Below are 23218 nucleotides of genomic sequence, written 5' to 3'. Positions count from 1 at the left end.
TTAAATGAGGCCCAGTGGTCAAGCGGTTAGTGTCATGTCATGGTCAAAACAAAATTAATTATTTAGTCACCTGAACGTATGCAAATGGTAATTTAAACTTCTTCCGTTTACAGAGAGATGCGATGTCAGACGCAGGGTGAAACGGAAAGACAAATGAAATCTGAGGAGAACCGTGGCGATTTCTTTATGATGCATTCAGGATAGATGTTCCATTTTCTTAATTCATTCACTGCCAGTCGATGTGCAGAAATGTGTCCACTCCAGTGCAAGGGTTTAATAATAATAATTTTCATTTATAAACGCCTTTCAAAACTAGTCTTCACTCAACCCGGAAGTGGAAAGAACGCGTTTATTTTTCCTTTCAGTTATCCACAAAGGTTTATTAATATTTTCACAATGGGTTAAAGAAATCACACTGTTTTTGGTGGTATTTCTATTCTAGATCGTGCTGGGTCGCATTGGGACGTTGTCACAGTCAAAACTAATCAGATTTTAGTGTTTTTATTTATCTGTTTTAAATACGCGAGTGGCAATCCTCCACTGGTTGAGCAACTGTATAATCGGTACAAATAGACGGCCCCAAACTTATTTTTTTGGCGTTCCATGGTAGCTTGGGCAGCCCAAGTTGCTCAATAAAATCTAGGAAACGTATTTTCAACAAACTATTCTGCGATGAACGAAATGTGACGCTTGGGGTTTGTTCAATCGTGTTTGTTTTTGCATATGTATCAACTTAGTCACGGGCGTTGGGTGACGTCACAATACCCCAACCAATCAGGCGGTGACGTCCGCAAACGGGGCGCTGTAGACGTAAACCTCGCAAACATGGCGACGCTCGAAAGCGAATACGGAGATTGGAAATACGACCGTTTTTAAGCGTCAAGAAAGCAGTCCCGTTGGCGTGTTACGATGTGCTGGGGTTAACCAGGGCCACCGGACGCCTTTTGAACGATGTTCACAGAGGTAGGTTACAACTGACGTTCGCGTTATTGTGAAGTTTAGCAGCTTTCGGCGGATGCTTGTCAAACCCTTGGAAGCTAGGCGGATAGTGGTGAGCTCGGCAGGTAAACACACACGTACAGATTGTCATAGGAGAGGACGGACGCCGAATAGTCTCGGCGTTTCTACAAAGCTTGTCCGCTATAAATGGTCCTCACCCGGGATTACACAGTTGACGCGACGCTAATGCCGTGATCTTGGGTTACTCGTACTATCGACACTGCGCTGAAATTAGCACGGCGGGACTCGTGTAGATTGGGAATGTTTGTATTATGATCAACGGCCACCACCGGATTAATTCGACACCGCACAAATCACAGGTGAGCAGGGTGTTGCCTTGTTTTTTTCGGCCAGGTGAGTCGTTTGTCAACTGGTTAATCGCGGATGCTTTACGACTCGTTGGTTAAACTCTTAGAAATGTTGTCTTGCATCCTTTTAACTTTTTTTTTTGGGGGGGGGGACTCGTGAAATAATCTGCATGCGTGTTTTAAATGTGACTTTATCGCAGCCAGACTGTCAGGTCACGTGAAGCTTCGTCACAAACAAAACATGACAAAGCAGCAGGCAGGTTAGAAGTTGATGCAATGTTGACTTGCCGATCCATTTGTATCTTAATTTAGAATTCGTTCTGTGGTAAACACAGAATTTAAAAAGGGACCTCCTCCCTAATTCAAATAATGATACAGCCCCTTTAAAATGACCTCATTTTTGTCAGCATCTATCATAGAGAAAAAAATAGCGCTATATTATGTTCACAGCACAAGCTACATACAACCTTACTGTCCTCTATTTAATGGCATATTGCTGGCAAGCGACAAGATTTGACATTTATCCTATTCCTCATTCCCTGCTATCTTCAATATTTTGCAAAATAACTTAACACTAAATTAAACTAACCAGACAAAATTGTCAGCAGGTATTATCGAGGGAAACGTCAAATAATTGCAACGGTGGGTTATTGACACAACTTTTATGTAGTGCCAGCAACATGGCGGCCTTGACATCCAACCTTGGATACATCTGCCTCCTCCTGTCATGGACGGACGGGTGTCAGAAAGAAACGCACATTGGTGGTGGTGCGCTTGCATCCTGCTTGGTGTAGTTTTTGTACCCTTGGCCTTGCGGTCGTGCGGCTTTGCATCCGTCACATTGGAGGTTGTTGTTGTTGTCATCAACAAAGGGACAAAGGGCTCTTTCTTGATGCCACTGGTTGCATTTACAGACTGCAAAATGTCCGAGGTTGCACCCGAGTAGGTAGTAGTGCTCTTTTGTTGTTGTTTTTGACTTGTTTTTGTATTTTCTTTTGTCACTTTGAGTGGTTATTGTGTGTTAAAGGACAACCGACACCATTTTTTTTGTTTACTGACACCAGAAAAACGTTTTATAGTATCTAAAATACCCAAAACATGCACGCTGATACTTTTAGTCAAATGCAAAACAAAATGTGTTAAAGTGTCCCAAAACTACTTCAAAATGACCCCAGAAAGTTTCGGAAGGTCCCGCCCTCTTGTTCGTGACGTCACGCCAGGACGTCTTGCCTTGCTCTAGAATCAAAACAACGGCTTCAGATTTGGAGAAGATGCTTTCTTGTTACTCATCCAGTTATGGATATGTTTCAAATAGTTCTAAGAGGAAAGCATAAATGTTTGCAATCGATTAAAGAAGTCCTTCCGTCTCATTTTGAGGCGTCCGGACTCCAATGTAGCGCCCAGAAAATGCACAAGATGGTGCCCAAGCTTCGTAGGAAATGGGCTGATTTGTCTGCTGGGAATTTGTGTCAACTAGTATGAAATAGTATTCTTGGTGCAACACACAACGATTCACCATTGCGTTATGGTTTTGACTTCTAATTCCGCCATCAACACGAAGTTTTCAGGCCAAACAAAGTACCTAAAATGCATTTTCTCGGTCAATGGCGTTCCAGACGTGACGTCACGTCAGGCAACATCATCAACTCGAAAACAAGACTTCCTGAATATTCAGCGAGAGTCTTAAAACGTAAAATATAGCTATATGCGGTGGAATCTTTGTAAAATACGCTCAGTAGAAGTCATTTGAAGTGGTTTTAGAAATTATGGACACAACTTGTCCGGAGGCGTCGGTTGTCCTTTAAGTCTTTTTTTTTTTTTTTCCTCTGTCAATGCTTTTACAGCGGACAATGATCTCGTCTGAGCCCATGTGGCAAATCTTCGCCTAATGGATTTCCGGATGGATTAGTCATCCCTGTGACACTCTCCATCATTAACTGGGGATCTCACACCGGCTAGTTTTAATGGCGTAAGCTAACATGCTGCTTAATGACCGCCCTGATCACCCACCAGATGATCTCAAGCGTGTCGGGAATGAACCGAGTCATGCTTTTTCTTTTCTCTGTGGAACATTTCCCATTTTCAATCCACATTGTGACTCATTTCCGTCCGGCAGAATTGTACAATTTTACATGAAATATAAAAAAACCCTGCTGTGACATTGTCTCAATGCTGTCCGGTGAATCTTTTATGTTTGACCCACTTTGGTTGTAAACACAACCTGAGATGCAGTCTTAGCGCTTTATTGTTCGGAGCGAAAGAAATCAGCGGCTTTGTTTGGTCCCGCAAGTGATGTTGAAGCCACATGTTCTCGTCAAGGCTTAGGTCAGGGGTGTCAAAGTCATTTTTTGCCGCGGGCCACATTGTAGTTATAGTTTCCTCTCGAGGGCTGTTATGAATTTGGGGAACTCATTAGAATGTTTAAATCCCTTCAAATATTACATATAGAGCACACATCAAATTAATGAATAACTCGTTTTCAAATCTGAAGTCAAGAATAATGACTTTTATTGTGGTTGACATCCAAAAATATGACATTTTGGCTCAGATTTTAGCAATCATTATGGAATTTAACAAGTTTGATTTGCTTTCGCGGGCCGAAAAAAATGATGTGGCGGGCCGGATTTGGCCCGCGGGCCTTGACTTTGACACCTGTGGCTTAGGTGTTTAATCGGCAGGTGTTTCAATGTTTTAAACCCACAGCGTAAACCGTAATGACTTGCGCTGTTATCATCTCGTCTACAAGCTGCCCACAGCGTTGGCGCCGTTGTCATCTCAATGGCATTCAAGCCGACTGATAAGATTCCTGGCGTCACAGGTGGCTCATGTAGCGCGTTTCATGATCTTTTTCATGGTTTTTAACTCTTTCACTGCTATTCACGAATGTATTTCGGAATTGAAAATATGACGTAGAGCGCCATTCCCGAATTTGTTTGGGTTTTGTTTTTTTTTTTTCAGGCTTGGGTGCCGATAAAGCGCTGGTCAGACCTCTGGCAATGTTTTTTCACTTCCACGAGGGGGCAGGATTTGCCTTTTGTCCATGTTAGCGCTTTGTTCCAGCTTCAGCTGTTGTTAAAGCGCTATATAAATCAATACATGTAGTGTATTTTGTACACCTGCCCCCATTTTAAGCTCATATAACTCCAGACCCATATTATTTAGGAATTAACTCTTTTGTTCTGATGAAAGAAGAGTCAAAGGTGTCTTACGCTGTATTGAATGTTTGTCATCCTTACAGTCAATATTCTGTGGGCCCGGCAATTTGAGTGTCAATGGACACATTTTGGACAGCTGCCCTCATTTCAAGCTCATATAACTCCAGACCCATATTATTTCAAAGTCAAAGTCAGCTTTATTGTTAAATATGCTAATATGCATGACATACAGCACAGATGAAATCACTGTCCTCCCGGACCCAGCGTGCAAGGGACTTATAATGACTTTAACAAACATAATAAACACGAAAATGCCAATTTGCCGGAAGAAGGGAGCCTTTACGTGTTCACACGCCGCAATCAGTCTATAGTTTCCAACACTGTCTTGAAATTTTTTGTTCGGTTGGGTGCCGATAAAGTGCTGGCCATGGCTTCTGGAAATGTTTTTTTTTCTTTTCCACAAGAGGTGTAGCATTTCCCTTTTTTTCCATGTTAGCGCTTTGTTCCAGCTTCAATAGTATTGCATTGTATTTTGTACAGGCACCCCCACTTCAACCTCATATAATTACAGACCAATCTAACTTATGAATTAATCTTTTTTTCTGATTCAGTCTAAGGTTTCTAACGCTGCATGGAATGTTTATGTCGTCCTAAAACTTAATATTCTGTGGATCCTGGAATTCGAGTGACAATGACAAAAACCCTTGCACTGGAGTGGACACATTGTTGCACATTGTCTGGCAGTGAATGAGTTAAATTGTATTTATTTATTTATTTGTTTGTTTATTTTATTTCCTGGAGCTCCATTCCTGTTTTTGTGCCTCAAGATCAAAGTTGTTGATTACCTTGATGCAGTTAGAAAATAAGACACAGCGTTGCAACTGTCACCTTGTTGCCTTTTAATGAGTAATTTGAGGTTCACCAGTACCAGTGAGGCCACAAGTTATTCTTTGGAGTCTTCTTCCTCATCTATCTTGGGATCTTTGTCAGATGTGAGTCGATTTAGGACTCTTGTTGAGCCTGTTTGGGCACTCGCTGCGTCTCGGACTTTTAGAGACATACCTGAGAGATTCTTAATTTGTGTACACCTTCCGCACATTCAAAAAAAAAGATGATTGACATGACGCAAAAACAAGTGTTGGATTTTTTTTCCTCCTCTGGAATTTTTTTTATTTCTCATGAGACCAAAAAGTTCATCCCCGGAATTAACTCATTCACTATTTTATTTCACATATATTTATATTTATATCACACTTATTATTATTGTTATTTTTTTGCTATCTAGCTAGCAGCTTTATAGCTATCTAAGTGGCTAGCTACCTAGCCAGCTATCTGTTGGCTATCGATTAGCTATCTGTATTTAATAGTGGCATTCAGTGTATTAGCTAACTATCTAGCTAACCATCTATTAGCTATATGGCCATCTAAGTGGCGAGCTATCTATCTAGCTATCTGTTGGCTATCTATTAGCTATATACTACCTGGCTAGCTAGCTTTCTATCTGTGTGTTTAATAGTGACATTCAGTGTATTAGCTAACTAACTATCTAGCTAGTTAGCTATTAGCTATATAGATAACTAGGTGACTGGCAATCTAGCTGGCTATCTGTTGGCTATCTACTAGCCGACTAGCTAGGTTTCTATCTATTTACTTCTAGGTTGAGTGAACGCTGGCGCGTGTGGCTGCCGCTGCTCACCCACAGAAAACTTATCCTGTGACTGTAAAGTCTTGAGAGTTTTGAAAGGAGTTTATACATGAAATGTATTATTATTATTATTATTATTATTATTATTTATTATTACTGCCAGACGATGTGCAAAAATGTGTCCACTCCAGTGCCAGGGTTTTTGTCATTTTCACTCAAATTCCAGGACAACACGGAATATTGAGTTTTAGGACTACATAAACATTTAATGAAGCATAAGAAACCTTAGAATGTCTTCTTTCATCAGAAAAAAAGTTAATTCCTAAGTTATATAGGTCTGGAGTTATCTGTGCTTGAAATGGGGGTGACTGTACAAAATACAATGCAATCCATATTGATTTCTATAGTTACAGTTCGCCCGCCGATCCGACGCGCTCGTCTCCAAAAATGGTCTCGCGGACTTGCTCGCTGGGGTGCGAGGGCTTTTGTTTCCTGCGCTGACAATAACAGGAACGCTATGGGAAGTGTTTTATGAGTATGGCCGCAAAATGTAACCTCACATCTTTTGTGTGAGACCACTTGAACCTCGCGCTGAACCACGGTTTGCTGTACTCTAAAATGTTTGTCTTGCTAGTCAGGGTGATGTGCGGCGCGGCCATTTTTGTATAATACTGAATAAATAAATATTTGTCGAAATACTTTGTGTCAAGCTATGATATTAACTCATTCACTGCCATTCCAAAATGTATTCAGCAATTGAATATATGTCATTGAGCGCCATTCCTGAATTTGTTCGAGTTTTGTTTTTTCTTGCGGGGCATGCCGATAAAGCGCTTGTCAGACCTCTGCAATGTATTTCCCTTCTACTAGGTGGCAGCATTTGCCTTTTGTCCATCTTAGCACTTTGTTACAGCTTCAGCGCTATGTTAATCAATAACTGTATTGTATTTTGGACATCCGCCCTCATTTCAAGATCATATAACTCCAGAACCATATAATTTAGGAGTTAACATTTTTTTTTAATGAAAGAAGAGAATTTAAGGTTTCTTACACTGCATTAAATGATTATGTAGTCCTAAAATGAAATATTCTGTGGGTTACTGCAATTTGAGGGACAATGACTAAAACCCTGGCACTGGAGGAGACATATTTTTGCATGTCTTCTGGCAGTGAATGAGTTGAAAGTGTCATTGTGTCGTTCAATCCAGCCAATCAGATATTCTGGAATGTAAAATTTACGCTTTGACATTTTTTTCCCTCTCCCTGGGTGGAAATGACATTTGGCTTTTATTTATTATTTTATTTAATTGTTTGTGCTTGGTGAAAGAAGAGAGATTTTTTTTGAAGAGATGTGGTTAAAATATACAAAAGAGTGGCTGCCTTTCCAGCAGCTCCTGTATTTTGTTTTCTACTTCTTTCTTTCCTTTCATAACTTTGCTGCGGTGAAATGTACATTTCTCCACCGCGATACGAATAAAGGTACATCCAATCCAATTCAAAAAAAGGGAATGGTTTGTAATGGATTGCGAGTGTATTGGAAATGTGTGCAGCTTCGTGAAGGTTTTGATATTGTCCTTTGCATTGTTGTATAAGCTGTCATTAAATGAGTGACTATTTCCTTTTTATTGTTTTTTTGTAGGCCAGTCTGTCCTTTTGGGGATGGGGGGCTCTCGGAGTCGTGCTGTTCCTCGTCACTTTTGGACCGTTTGCCATATTCTACCTGGCCTTTTACATCCTCTGCTTCATCGGGGGGTGAGCAGGCTGCCATTATTATTTATTTATTCTTTTTGACATACACGCGGATGTCAGGATGTTTCTCTTGAACTGGTCCCCCCCCCCACCACCACCACCACCACCACAGGGGTTTTGCTGTCACTCTACTTTACGGGAAGATCAACTCGGAGAAGTACTTGGAGAGGTGCGATCATTCTTACCTGCCGCCCCCACCGATTGGGATTTCAAAGGTAAAACATTTGACACTTGATCTCTGCAAGTTTCTTCTCTCATGGTTGTTTTTTTTCTAATGTTTATTTTTTATTTGTATTTTTTTTTTTTTGGTAGACGCTGGATGAGATGAAGCTAGAGATGAAGCCCATCAAGATCGACAGGCGACTGACTGGCTCGAGTTTCATCGATGAACCTCTGCAACAGGTTTGCGGCAATGCGGCGTCACTCGAGTTATCATCCGAAGTGTTTGGCCGTTTTCTGTCTCTCTTTTTTTTTTAACACAAATGCATGCACGCTGTTAGGATGTTTTGTTTTGAAGTCAACATTTTTTTTGGGGGGGGGGGTCGGTATTTTTTGACACTTTGACATTGAAAATGGCGACAACAAAGTGAAAAGACGTCGTGAAATGGTTTTAAAATGACTAAGAGGTCAGTAATGACTTGAAAATGTTATTAAATGTCCCTGTAGGTGATCCAGTTTGCTTTGAGAGATTATATCCAGTACTGGTACTACACTTTGAGCGAGGATGAATCTTTCTTATTGGAGATCAGGCAGACGCTGCAGAACGCCCTCGTCCAGTTCTCCACGCGGTACGCGTTTCACACACCCAAACACACTCATACACTCCACCGATCGTTCATTTGGGACAACTGCGAACCAGACATTGTGCAAGATGTATTGATTGATGTAAATTCAATAACGGATCACATTGGTCTTGTGGTTTTTATTCGTCAAGGTCCAAAGAAGTGGACTGGCAGCCTTACTTCACCACTCGCCTGGTGGACGACTTTGCCACCCATTTGCGTGTCTTTCGCAAAGCTCAGGATCGTCTCCCAGATAAAGACGAGAAACAAAGTAAGCGCAGACGCTCCACCGCTACGATGGGTCACGTGACCAATTTGAGTACACGCAGTACATTTGACTGATTTGTTTTGTCTGAACTGCACAGGGGACAACATAACAGAAGAGCTGATCGACTCATTTTTCGAGGCCGAAGTGGAGATGGAACGCAAGATTTGTCGAGATGTCGTCTGCACTTCCTTGAAGGATGAAGAAGGTAAACAAACTCGCCTCGTGTGACTCGTCGGCGTGATTTGTCAGCTTACGTTCTTGTCAGGTTTCCTTCGAGACTTGTGCGAGTTGCTTCTGTATCTCTTACTACCTCCCGGAGACTTCCACAATAAGAACATGAGATATTTTTTAAGAGTGAGTGCGCACTCGACAGTCACATTTCCACAACAGTAGAGCCGTCATTTCACCCGCGTTTTGTTTTTATTTAGGAGGTGTTGGCCCGTGGTGTCTTGCTTCCTCTCATCAACCAGCTGAGTGACCCGGACTACATCAACCAGTTTGTCATCTGGATGGTACCAATTTTACATTTTTTTTTACACTTCAATGAGTAGATTTAAAACGTCGATGACCGTGCGTGTACGTCTGCCTTTAGATCCGAGACTCCAGCTGTAACTATGAAGCCTTCATGAACATCCTGAAACTGACAGACAAGCCTGCAGAGTTGGAAGCCGTGAAGGACATGGTGATGGAGGAGCTGCAGTACTTGCGCTCGCTGGACACAGCGGGAGATGGTGCGTCATGTCACGCACCTGCTACGACGAGTCCAGATCAATCCTGGATTCATGTTGCTTACTTTGTCTTTCTCAGACATCAACGTGATCAAGAACCAAATCAACAGTCTTCTGTTTGTAAAGAAGGTGTGCGAGACCAGGATCCAGAGACTACAATCTGGCAAGGTAGAAATGGATTTGCAAAAAAAACCTTTTACAGACGCTCCCCAACTTACGAACATTCGAGTTATGAAAAGCGGTACATTCGATTTTTTTTTTGCAGGTATATCAAAGAAAAATGTTCGTAGGGAGATGCTGTAAATCAGTGTAACCGAGTTCAGGCCCCAATCCACCGAGCTCACTTACGATTAGCTGCGTAGAGTATGTGGGCTTGGAGAAAATCCCTCCTCCCAATTGAGGCTCCAGGAGGACGCGATGCATAACAAAAAGTAATGGCTGCTGGCATGCAATTCAGTAATAACGTCCCAGAAGCTTCAGTAATGGCGCACTGAAGACCCAAGGATATATATATCGTCGTACTACAGTTGGTGTGAATTTATTTTACGTCTGTTAGAGTGTCTGTGTTTTATACTTCCCCGTTCAGTGTTTGACTTAAACATACATTCCATACAAAATTTAGTACTGAAGCAACTTACGAACAAATTCTACCTTACGAACGACCGCTCGGAACGTATCTCGTTCTTAATGTCTGTATAACGTTTACGGACAGACTGACTGACGTTCAACCGACTAACCTTGTTCAACCACGCGGTAGGAAGTGGACGCTTTGAAGCTCGCGGCCAACTTCGGCAAGCTGTGCGTCATCCCGCTGGATCACATCCTTGTCCACAACATCGCCTTGCAGTTCTTTATGGGTAAATGCGTCGACGCTGTCAACGGTCCTCAATGTGCACTCACGGCGGGCGTTTCTCCTGGCAGATTTCATGCAGGCAGCCGGCGCCCAGGCGGAGCTCTTCTTCTGGCTGACGGTGGAAGGCTACAGGGTGACGGCGCAGCAACAGTTGGAGGCGATGCAGCGCTGGCATAAAGACGGCAAGAGGCAACCCAACGCCACCAAGGGGCTCCTCAAAGCGGCCGCGCTGGGGGTTTTCGAGCAGTACCTCTCTGATCAGGTGACAGCATAAATATAACTCGCCGGAATGCAGACTGTCTTGTCGGATGTAAAAGAAGAACATGGGTTGATTATAGTTGTCTGCGTCTTGTACATTTAGAGACATATTTGAGACATTCCTCATTTGTGCCACCTTCTGCATATTCCAAAAAAAAAAGACAATGATTCGCATGACGCCAAACAAGTGTTGGAATTTTTTTTCCCCTCAGGGATTTATTTTACTTCTCATGAGACATAAAAGTTCGCCCGCGAAATTAACTCATTCACTGCCAGGCAATGTGCAAAAAAAATGTGTCTGTTGGGGTAATTCGCTATACGAACATCCTTAAACATCTTTTTGCATCTTTTTGTTTTGGTTTGGACTTCCTGATACGTCATATCCGGCCTGCCTTTACGTGATGTCACATCCTATTACGTCACATCCTATCACATCACATCCTGTCCGTCTTATATAAATGCTCTCCCAGCGCGTCGATCTCTCTCTTCCTCTCTGTGCCTCCTCGGCCGACCTCACAATGTCCCTGCTGTCTACAAAATTAAAATAACTTATTCTGTTCAACACCTGGCTTCCTGCTGATTTCGCCATCCCATTTCTAACACCCTGCAAAGCGATGAACCAGGAACGAACGATCACTTTTAACCCATCAGTGTCCACTCCAGTGCCAGGGTTCACGTCATTGTCATTCAAATTGCAGGACCCACAGAATATTAATTTATAGGACTATATAAAATCCCATCTCAAAACTCACCTATTTAAAATCGCATTTTCTGTGTAGCTTTATCTCTTGTTTCTATTTATAATTGTATTTTAGTTATTATTGTATCTGTTTTTCTTTCTATGCTTGTCTGTGACTGTACAGTGTCCTTGAGAGCTTTGAAAAGCGCTTGAAATTAAAATGTATTATTATTATTATTATTATTATTAGTCAATACAGCATTAGAAACCTTAAACTCTCTTCTTTCATCAGAAAAAAAACGAGTTTATTCCTAAATTATATGGGTCTGGACTTATGTGAGCTTGAAACGGGGGCGATTGTACAAAATACAATGCAATACATGCATATTGATTTATATAGCGCTGTAATAACAGCTGAAACTAGCAAAACACTAACATGGACAAAAGGCAAATTGTGCCTTCTTGTGGAAGAGAAAAACATTGCCAGAAGTCTGTCCAGGGCTTCATCGGCACCCTTGCAAGAAAATACCAAAACCCGAACAAATTCGGGAATGACAACGAATGAGTTATTATACCTGCGTCATGTTTAGATTGTGTTTAGATTGTGTTCAAAGCAGGCAATTTTTGTCATACAATTTCGGTGTGACGGGAAGCCTGATTTGAAACATTTTATGGAGTTTTAGCAGTTTATGGAGCATGTTGGCCCAGTGAGAATTATTTGGGTGCTCCAGATTAGCTGCTATGGACCTTGGTGGATGTAGTTTAAAAAAAAAAAGTTTCCATAATACTTTTATCACCAAAAAAAGAAATAAAACGCAATGAAATAATCATCATACTGTTATGCCATGATAAAAACTTTTTCAAGACAAAAAAAAGTCCCAAACTTACCAAACAAGCTTGTTCTCCCCACAGGCTTCTCCACGTGTCCAAGTCAACGAGGACTCCACAACACGGTTAGGGGAAAAACTCCAGAAAGACGATCCCACGCCAGAAATATTTGACGACATCCAGAGAAAAGTAGGAAATCATTTCTTGAATGATCTCATCACTTTCTCGTGATGATTCAAAAAAAATGAGCCTGTTTTTTTTTTTTTTTTTACTGTAGGTTTACGACATGATGCTAAAGGACGAGCGCTACTACCCGGCTTTCAAGCAGAGCCCGCTCTACGTGCGCATGCTAGCAGAACTTGACATGCTCAAAGAGCCCAGCTACCGCGGCTCCGAAGACGGAGATGGAGAATCTTTTAATGGATCTCCCACTGGAAGCATTAACCTGGTGATGGTCTCGCCAGAGTGACTTTTATCCACACAAAAAAAAAGACATCAACTGATAAGTCTTCTTGTCTTTCTTCCAGTCTTTGGATGACTTGAGTAACTCCTCCCATGATGACTCTGTGCAGCTTCACGCTTTCATCTCTGACACAGGTACACACACCGGATGGGATGTTTTGAGGACTGGCTTGACACGGGCGGCATCCTGGTTACACACAATTCAAAATTTGGATTGTATTGGATTAACCTTTATTAGTCTCGCAGTGGAGAAATTTACATTTCACAGCAGTGAAGTGATGAAAGGAAAAGAAGAAGTCAAAAAACAAAATACAGGCGCTGCTGTAAAGGCAACCACTCTTGCGACACCATTTTGAAGTCAAAACTGCACTCAAAAAAATTTAATAACAAATAATGTGACACCACACAAAAGACACAGAAAGTCTTCAATTTAAGCACTTTCTGCACCCTCTTTATTGTATGAAGCAATTCTAGACGAAAGAAGAGGATCAAAGCCTCCTTTTCATCAGTGGATCAGGGACGTCACTGTGAAATGTCCACGTCTGCTACAAGCTAAATGTTGAAAGCAAATACATTGACGTGACATTGGGTGGATTGAGTTGAGCCTTTATTACTCTTGCAGTGGAGACATTTACCTTTCACAGCACTAAGGTGATGAAAGTAAGAGGAAAGGAATAGAAGAAGTAGAAAAACAAAATAAAGGAGCTACTGTAAAGGCAGCCACTCACGTGGCACCATCTTGAAGTCAAAATAACAAATAATATGACAGCACAAAAGAGTCATTCAATCTTAAGCAGTTCTAGATGACAGGGGAGAGGATCAAAGCGTCCTTTTCACCAGTAGATCAGGGTCGTCACGGTGAAATGTGCACGTTTGCTACAAGCTAATTGTTGAGAGCAAAATACGAAGCTGTCGCATCCAAGGACTATAAGAGATTGTCTCACATCTCCTGTCCCACGTAAATCCACTTCAATTCCAAGCCACGACATTTCCACATCCGCATTGACGCTCCTTTCTTGTCAGCGTGGGCTCCTCAAGCCATGCATCCATCCAGTCGCAGTCACCAACCTTTCTTTTGAACAAAGCCGGGCTGTGAAAATGCTGTCCAGTAAGGCGCAAAAAAAAACAAAAACCAAAACTCGAACAAATTCGGGAATGGCGCTCTACCCGGATACGTTTGTGAATGGCATTGAATGAGTTAAATATGGATACAAAAAATAATAATCGCACTAGCCATTTGAATGCAGCTTAGTTTTTGTATTAATGTGCTAATAGCCCTTTTTTTAACTCATCTGTTTTGGCGCCAAGATCCATTTTTCTCTTCTTTCTTTGCTCCGTCCATCACCTTTGTTGTTCTGTTCTTTAATTTCCCTTCTGTCACCCGCCAATTTGTCCTTCGTCCACTCAATCTTTGCACCCGCATGTTTTTTCCTCCCCTTCCTTGACCCCGCCGCCCCCTTCCATCCCTGCTTGTGGATGTATTGTCGGGTGGGGTAGCTGACGCTTGTATTCCTGGCTTGTGGGCTGCCGCAGGTGTGTGCAATGAGCATGGGAAGACGTACGCGCTTTACGCCATCACTGTATTCAGACGCAACTCGGACGGCAGCGAGGATTGCTGGAAGACGTACCGCCGCTACTCCGATTTCCACGACTTCCACATGAGAATCACTGAGCAGGTTTGATTTTGAGCATCTTTTACGTGACTATGAATGACAGATTGAATTTGTAAGAGGATATAACAGCGTTTGAGCATTTTTCAACTCATTCAACTCCCTCCCAGCCCTGCCCCCCCTGCCCCTTCCCACTGCCACACTCACCGAACTCTGAGTACACGCTACACGCTGTACTATCATCCTGAACTCTTTTTTTTCTGCAAGACCTCACTTCAACCTTTTTTTTGTTTTGTTTTTGCATTACTACACTACGTCACTTTCCATACGACACTACCTCACTTTACATAAGACACTATCTACCATTACATTCAGAAATTATATGTATTGTCTGTTGTCCATTGGCTTTTGGTCTAATTTAGCTACATTATAAGTGCCTTGCACGCTGGGTCCGAGAGGACATTAATTTCATCTGTGCTGTATGTCATGCATATTAGCATATTTCACAATAAAGTTGACTTTGACTTTGATCTCAACATGCTCATATTACCCCGTCGCACTTTTAGTTTGAGAACTTGACGTCCATCCTCAAGCTCCCTGGGAAGAAAACCTTTAACAACATGGACAGAGACTTCCTGGAGAAGAGAAAAAAAGACCTCAATGCTTACCTACAGGTATGACTCTTTAATATTACAATCATCCCTCGCTATTCCGCGGTTCGATTATCGCGGCCCTTGATGAATCGTGGATTTTTTTTTTTTTTACTTTAAAAAAAGATCGCAAATTGCAGTGAAAGTCACGACAATACAGTACAGTGATACCTTGGCTTAAGAACTTAATTGGTTCCCAGACAGTGTGTAAGGCGAAAAGTGTGTATCCCAAAAAAAAAATTCCCATAGGAAACCATTAAAATGAGAATAATCCGTTCCCGGTGATAAAACATAAATTTCTACTTTCTAATTATCTAAGCCTTAAAACTACACAAAATGTACTTTATTTTATGTATAATAAATGTGCTATGGTATTATAATTAAAGAAATAAACTGTACTGTATAATAAAGTCGTTTTATTGACCTGTGTGATGGTCGTTGATGGCTTGATGGAATGGAGTGGCCGGTTTCATCAGCATTAAACACTTGATGAGGAACGTAGCGTTCTTCTTTCACCATCTTGAGGAATGATTGTAGGTGCTTTCTCTGCAATAATTTAACCTAGTTCCTCATCAATTATGTTCTGTTGAGCTCGGTTGATAGCTGTTTGCATCAAGTGAGATGGCTTGTGCGGGTTGTTGTTTGTGGAGCCTGATTGAGGGGATATTTTACCCTTGCAGTCTACACTCTGCCTTTGAACTATCAAAGTTGAAACTCTCACTGTCTTCTGCCTGGCTCTTTAATGTTTAAACCACCTCCCCTCACTGCTGTGTTCTTGACCAAGCATGTGGCTTTAACCGACGACTGGGGGCGGGGAATAGAGGACAAAAACAAGCCGGCTGCCATTTTCTTGTCAGGAGAACGGGCTCGTTCGCGAACGACACATCACTCATGTACAATCCATGTAGTGTTCGCTACATCGCTGTTTTTCGTCTATCGCAGGTGATCCCGGTCGGCATTCACTACGATAAACGAGGGATTACTGTATTGTCATGAATTGACACGGCTGGCCAAATTGAAGATGCATGTCACTCTGTATACATGTACGTTGTTTTTCTAGTTGCTGCTGAACCCCGAGATGGTGAAGGCGTGCCCGACCCTTGTCCCGTATGTTTATGACTTCCTAGAGAACAAAGCCTACAACAAAGGCAAAGGAGATTTTGCACGCAAGGTAAAAAAAAAAAAGATGGGAATACATACGAGTTGCGGAATCACTTTTCTGCTCAATACAGAATTGCAAACAAATGCACATCTCTCCAAACGCTCACTTATCTGTCACGTTTGCACCCCAGATCGACACGTTTGTCAATCCCCTACGGAGCTCCATGAGGAACGTGTCCAATGCTGTCAAGTCCCTCCCGGATAGTCTGGCCGAGGGCATGAATAAAGTGTCGGACAACATGGGCCGCATGTCCGAAAGACTGGGCCAGGATATTAAGCAGTCCATATTCAAGGTGGTTACCGAGTCGCTGCCATGTGGGGGTCACGGTGATAAATGTGACTTTGATGACCCCGAATGTGACCTTTGCAGGTGCCTCCTCTTCTTCCCAAGTCGGATATCGACCCCGAACACTGTCGAGTCTCGGCACAGTTGGATGACAATGTGTGGTGATTTTTCTATTTTATTTTATCTACATATTTTTTTTATATAAGTCTCACATGTTGTATTTACGCGAGCAGGTAGACGACAACATCCCGCTGCGTGTCATGCTGCTGCTGATGGACGAGGTGTTCGACCTGAAGGAGAAGAACCAGTGGCTGCGCAGGAATATCAAGAACCTGCTGCAGCAGCTCATACGGGCCACTTACGGCGACACCATCAACAGGTTCGTCCATATCGAGATGTATCAAAAACTTTTGATTATTTAAAAGTACTGTATGTTCCGGTGTGTAAGGCAAATCGGTGTATAAAACGCACCCCCAATAAATGGTGTGTTTTCAAACTTTTTCCGTATTTAGGGCGCACCGGACCTTAAGGCGCATCTTCAATGAATGAAAAAACAATTGTAAATATAATATATAAATATATAAAAGTTTTCCAAATATAAGGCACACTACATTATAAGGTGCTACAGTAGAGCCGCGACTTCTTAAAGGGAGAAATGGTCGGTGGCTGCTGACAGTATTTACGAGAAATGTTACGGCTCAATATTGCTTCACATATAAGGCATACCCGCGTATAAGGCGCATGGTCATCTTTTCAAGAAAATGAAGGCTTTTGGGGGGTGCCTTATACACCGGAAAATACGGCAGTTTTATCCCTCCCATATGCTCTCATCACATTTCAATTGAAAACAGTTCTATGTAACCAACTGAATGTTCAACCAAAGCAAATAATGGATGTCCGTTAGCTTCATGCTAACTTAACTAATTCACTGCCATTCATGAATTTGTTCGGGTTTTGGTTTTTTTCATGCTTGGGTGCCAATAAAGCACTGGCCATGGCCTGTGGCAATGTTTCTTCTTTTCCACAAAGGGGCAGCATTTCCCTTTTTTCCATGTTAGCCCTTTGTTCCAGCTTCAGCTGTTGTTAAAGCCCTATATCAACAAATATGTATGTATTGCATTGTATTTTGTACACCATCCCCCATTTCAAGCTCAGATAACTTCAGACCCATATTATTGAAGAATTAACTCTGATGAAAGAAGAGAGTCTAAGGTTTCTTATGCCGCATTGAATGATGATGTAGTCCTAAAACTCAATATTCTGCGGTTCTGGAATTCGAGTGACAATGACAAAAACATGTCTCGCAGTTAAATTGTGAAACACAGTCGACAAGCTAACGGAAATTATCCAATAAGTTCCGGTCGCGGCACAACATGCAACTGCGTCGCTTTCAATTCAGACTTGTATTTGAACAAAAATCTGCGATATCGGACGACTTCACTCTAATCGTGAGGAAACCGCCCACACATCACCGTTACTTTGTCTCCAGAAAAATTGTGGACCACGTGGACTACTTAACTTCTCCAGAGCAGGTGGCAGACTACGTCAAGAAGTTCAGGTATCGTTGAGGCTACTTTTATCCTGCCCTCCACCCCCTACACAAAAAAAATCCTGAATTCCGACCTCCTCCAGGGACTCCTACTGGCCTAACGGGATTCTGGCAGAGACCCCACCTCGTCGGGACAAGAGCATCCGGATGAGGACCCGAGTTGCTGCCAAGACCAGTCTGTTGGGTATCATGCCAGGTGACACACAACATAGACATTTTTTTTAAGACAATACAGTGACACCTCGGTTTACGAACCCCTTGGCTTATGAACTTTTCGGTTTACGAACGTTACATTTATGAAAATTTTACCTTGGCATACAAACTCTTTTTCGGGATACACACGGAGCTGCCACAATGAGTGATGTGTCGTTCGCGAACGGGCCCGTTCTCCTAACAAGAAAATGACAGCTGGCTTGTTTTGGTCCTCTATTCCCCGCCCCGAGTCTTCGGTTAAAGCCACGGGATTGGCCAAGAATGCAGCAGTGAAGGGGGTGGGGTTTACAGAAAGAAAGAGAGAGTGAAGCAGTTCTCCAAAGAGAAAATGGCTGCTGACTTTTTTTGTTCTCTATTCCCCGCCCCCAGTCTTCGGTTAAAGCCACGTGATTGGTCAAGAAGCAGCAGTGAGGGAGGTGGTTTAAAAATTAAAGAGACAGGCAGACGACAGTGAGAGTTTCAACTGTGATAGTTCAAAGGCAGAGTGGAGACTGCAAGGTTAAAATATGCCATGAATCAGGCTCCACAAACAACTCGCACAAGCCACCTGTACACTTGATGCAAAAAGCTATCAACCCAGCTAAACAGAACACAATTGATGAGGAACTAGGTAAAATTATCGCAGAGAAAGCACCTACAAGGGATCATTCCTCAAGATGGTGAAAGAAGAAGGGTATGTTCCTCATCAAGTGTTTCATGCTGAGGAAACCGGCCACTCCATTCCATCAAGCCATCGACCATCACAAGGGTTAATAAAACTACTTTATTATATTGTACAGTTTATTTAAATCTAGTACCATAACACATTTATCATACATAAAATACGGTATCTTTTGTGTAGTATTAAGGCTTAGGAAATAACAAGATAGAAAAGTATGTTTTATGGGTACCTGGGAATGGATTCTTCTCATTTTAATGGTTTCCTATGGGAAATTAATTTTTGGTATACACACTTTTCGCCTTACACACTCTATCTGGGAACCAATTAAGTTCGTAAACCAAGGTATCACTGTAATCCGATGAGAACATTGACTAATTATGCACATTTGAGTATCAAACTTAATTTTGCGCTCTAACATGAACTGTCCCGCGCACCAGATGAGCTGAAGCACATCATCGGCGCGGAAACCACCCGTAAGGGCATCCTGCGCGTCTTCGACATGTTCCAATACCAGCCCACAAACCGGCGACTGGTTTACGTCTTCCTGGAGGGTTTCCTGGAGACCATGTTCCCACAGTACAAGTTCCCCGAGCTCTTTGTCAAGCTGCACTCCCGCTCGCCGCGCATCCACAGATACGGCCACAAACTCAAAGGATCGTCCCTCAAGAGGTGACACGAGTGGACCGAACCAAATGGACAGAGAAGTAGACAACACACACATGGACACGCACAGACTTTACAGCTAAATATGACATTGGGGAAGAGGCTTCATGTGAACTTGAAAGGGTGACGCCTTCATGACTCCTCGTTGAAAACACTCCAAATAATAAGAGGGATAATATGACACACACACACATCACATTTGTCCCACATGACAGCGTTTTAGTCCCCCTTTGGTTTCGGACATTTTTTTGGTTTATTTTGCTGAACTGGGCCAGTCAATGCTGCCCTCCGGTGGCGCAAGAGTATTCTACTTTTTTTTCCCTTAACTCATTCACTGCCAGACATGTGCAAATATAATCATAATTATAATACATTTTATTTAGAATCGCCTTTCAAAAATCTAAAGGACAGTTTACAGTCACAGGATGCGTCCACTCCTGTGCCAGGGTTTTTGTCACCGTTCCTCGAATTCCAAGACCCACAGAATATTGAGTTTTAGAACTACATAAACATTTAATGCAGCGTAAGAAACCTTAGACTCTCTTCTTTCATAAAGAAAAAAAATGAGTTAATTCCTAAACGATCTGGGTCTGGAGTTATCTGAGCTTGAAATGAGGGCGGCTGTCCAAAATACAACGCAAGATTGGTTTATTTAGCCCTTTTACAACAGCTGAAGCTGGAACAAAACGCTAACATGGAAAAAAGGGAAATGCTACACCTTTGCGAAAAGGAAAAAAAAAAACATTGCCGGAGGCTATGGCCAGCGCTTTATCGGCACCCAAGCATGAAAAACCAAAACCCGAAGAAATTCGGGAATGGCGCTTTACGTCATATTTTCAATTCCCGAATAAATCCGTGAATGGCAGGGAATGAGTTAACTGCAGCAACAAAAAAACCAACACCTTGCCTTACCTTCCACTTCACTTCTTCCCCCCCCCCAAGCGGCCCCTTTCATGCTGTCGACATTTTTACCTGCAAAAAGCTGCACTCTTTGCGTTCATAGCAACCAAATACGTCAGTAGCACTGGCTCACCAGGCGCTGTTTTTTTTAAAATGTGACTGAACAAATACTATAGGATGAATGGATTTTCTTTTTTTTTTTTTATTGTAATTCTCACATCTCTGAGCTTTGTGTGTTGCATCTGAGTCCCCCCTTACCCCCCAAAAAAACTCCCTTTATTGTACATGATGACCCCACAAGACCAAAGCTCACAATCGTATGCTCTGTGATGATATACGCTGCAAAATGATGCAGCGTTGACCTCACACGGTGTGTTTTTGCGTTAAGGTGCAAGCACACTTTAGTTTGTGTCGATGGAAAGCCGTTTGAGCGTTTAGTCGGTATCATTGATGTCCATTATAAAGTCCCATGTACCAGTCGGGTAGATAGATACTATCTATTTACACATGTACATGTGCATATACTACTGTATGTGTGCGTATAACTTCACGGGAAGCATGCAGTTGTCAATGAGTGCACTGAATTGTCTCAATCGAGCAGACGAGTACTTCAACCTTAAAGGACAACCGACACCTCCGGACAGGTTTTGTCCATAATTTGTAAAATCACTTCAAATGATTTCTACTGAGCGCATTTTACAAAGATTCCACCGCATATAGCTATATTTTACGTTTTAAGACTTGCACTGAATATTCAGGAAGTCGTTTTCCAGTTGATGACGATGCCTGACGTGACGTCACGTCAGGAACGCCCCTGACCGAGAAAGCGACACAATGCATTTTGGGTACTTTGTTTGATCTGAAAACTTTGTGTTGATGGCGAAATTAGAAGGAAAACATATAAATAACGCGATGGTAAATCATTGTGTGTTTCACCGAGACTACTATTTGATACTAGTTGACACAAATTCCCAGCAGCCCATTTCCAACGGAGGTTGGGCGCCATCTTGTGCATTCTCTGCGACGCTACATTGGAGCCCTGACGGCTCGAATTGATACAGGAGGACTTCGTTTTAATCGATTGCAAACATGTATGCTTTCCTCTTCAGAACTATTTGAATCATATTCATAACTGGATGAGTAACAAGAAAGCATATTCTCCGAATCTGAAGTCTCTGAAGCCATTGTTTTGTGTCGGGAGTATCCTGGTGTGACATCACGAACAAGGGGGCGGGACCTTCTGAAAATCGCCATTTCCGAGGTCATTTTGAAGCAGTTTTGGGACACTTTGAGTCATTTTTATTGATGTTTTGCATTTGACTAAAAATATCAGCCTGCGTGTTTTGGGTATTGGATTGGATTTGCCTTTATTAGTCTCGCTTTGGACAAATTTACATTTCACAGCAGCAAAGTGATTTTAGATGCTATGAAAGGTTTTTCTGATGTCAGTTAGGAAACAAAAAATGGTGTCGGTTGTCCTTTAAAATGGATTATTAATTATATGGAATAAATGCTCGAATGGCTTTCTACACGCGGCGGCGAATGTATTCTCTGCTCTGGTGTGCGCGTTGTCCAATAGTGGGAGTGAGTCGGCCTTAATACAACGCCATCCGTATTGTGAACTGACAAGCTCCTCCACTTGACTGATTCCTACTCTTGATGTGGATAAATATTCCGAATCACATTAGATTGCAGATATCAGGTGTTCAATTTTGTGCAATATGACTTTTTTTTATCTTGGATGCATGTGCATTTCAAAATATTTTGTAGTGAAACGAGATTCATATTCCTTAAAAAAAACATGAAATGTTTCTCCCAACAACTTTAACATTCCATTTGACACGATTATTTTTTTTCATTTTAGACTTGTTTTATAAGTCGCATTGTTTTCTTCCCCCAAAGGGTGCGGAGACGTTTTCCTCCTGAAGATTTTTATCTTGTTAGCATATGAGCTTGTGTGGTTAATTTAAATGGGAAAGACCTCGCCTCCTTCCTCCTTTTGCATCAAAATCGCCTGTGACAAGTTGAATCACTGCTTGAGCACTTATCGTAGCAACTGTGGGGCGTGGGTCTCCCCGTTAAGCTTGGATGGAGAACATGGTCGGTGGCCGAAACTCATCCATGGTGGCCTCTGTTTGGCCGATAAACTCAATTGCCTGTTCCCATCAGCCGGAGCATTGTGCACCTCTTAATTCAGGAAGGCTTTTTGTTTCCCCTCTTAACTCTAGAAAACATCAAAAATGTGTACAGTTTGTCAATAGTGTGCCTAAATGTACTGTCAACTCTATTTTCGTATTTTCTTTAACCAAAAAAAAAAAACTAAATGAGAATGTCAAGACTTAAAGCGACTGAAAACTTTTTTCCCCCCATCACGCCTACCAAGGAATCCTTCCTCGTGAGCAACAATGCTCACATTGGTATAACACTAATAAAAGATAACTCAGACTAACTGGCCAACACTGTATGGTGTGGTGTTTTATTTTAACCTTGTTTAACAGTGGACAGTCTGCTGCCATAATCAGTATCCTACATTAACAACCTCAATTCAAATACAGTGATACCTCGCTTTACGAACCCCTTGGCTTACGAACTTTTCAGTTTACGAACGTTAAATGTATGAAAACTTTACCTTGGAATACGAACTTTTTTTGTACACGGAGCTGCCTCAATGAGTGATGTGTTTCGCGAACGAGCCCGTTCTCCTAACAACAAAATGGCAGCCGACTGTTTTTGTCCTCTATTCCCCGCCCCCAGTCTTTGGTTAAAGCTATGTGATTGGTCAAGAACGCAGCGGTGAGGGGAGGTGGTTTA

The 23218-nt window shown here is 42.1% G+C and overlaps 1 protein-coding gene across 2 annotated transcripts; it reads left to right on the top strand.

Annotated features, from left to right (window-relative positions):
• Window positions 1-810: 810 nt before the first annotated feature.
• snx13 (sorting nexin 13) lies at window positions 811-22856 on the top strand. 2 transcript variants are annotated; one of them, XM_089023511.1, is made up of 25 exons: window positions 811-963; window positions 7747-7859; window positions 7969-8071; window positions 8169-8258; window positions 8523-8644; window positions 8791-8909; window positions 9004-9111; window positions 9172-9260; window positions 9335-9418; window positions 9499-9637; window positions 9714-9802; window positions 10392-10491; window positions 10556-10749; window positions 12337-12441; window positions 12530-12700; window positions 12780-12849; window positions 14248-14390; window positions 14891-14998; window positions 16035-16145; window positions 16267-16428; window positions 16506-16577; window positions 16655-16800; window positions 17911-17979; window positions 18054-18166; window positions 19282-22856. In XM_089023511.1, the coding sequence occupies exons 1-25, from the start codon at window positions 952-954 to the stop codon at window positions 19515-19517; spliced, it is 2868 nt and encodes a 955-aa protein (XP_088879637.1). In that variant the 5' UTR covers window positions 811-951; the 3' UTR covers window positions 19518-22856. The 2 variants fall into 2 exon arrangements, with proteins under 2 accessions (XP_088879637.1, XP_088879636.1); XM_089023510.1 differs by having other exon boundaries at window positions 14212-14390.
• Window positions 22857-23218: the final 362 nt, after the last annotated feature.

Source organism: Hippocampus bargibanti, linkage group LG20, assembly GCF_051943395.1.
Source record: "Hippocampus bargibanti isolate YZ-2025 linkage group LG20, ASM5194339v1, whole genome shotgun sequence".
In the NCBI taxonomy this organism is placed as follows: Eukaryota; Metazoa; Chordata; class Actinopteri; order Syngnathiformes; family Syngnathidae; genus Hippocampus; species Hippocampus bargibanti.
This window is presented reverse-complemented; position numbering and strand designations above follow the sequence as displayed.

Coding starts and splice junctions, on each gene's coding strand:
- snx13 (XM_089023510.1), top strand. Junction 16,146..16,266: donor AAGGAGATTTTGCACGCAAG/GTAAAAAAAAAA, acceptor TTTGCACCCCAG/ATCGACACGTTTGTCAATCC. Junction 16,578..16,654: donor CGGCACAGTTGGATGACAAT/GTGTGGTGATTT, acceptor TTACGCGAGCAG/GTAGACGACAACATCCCGCT.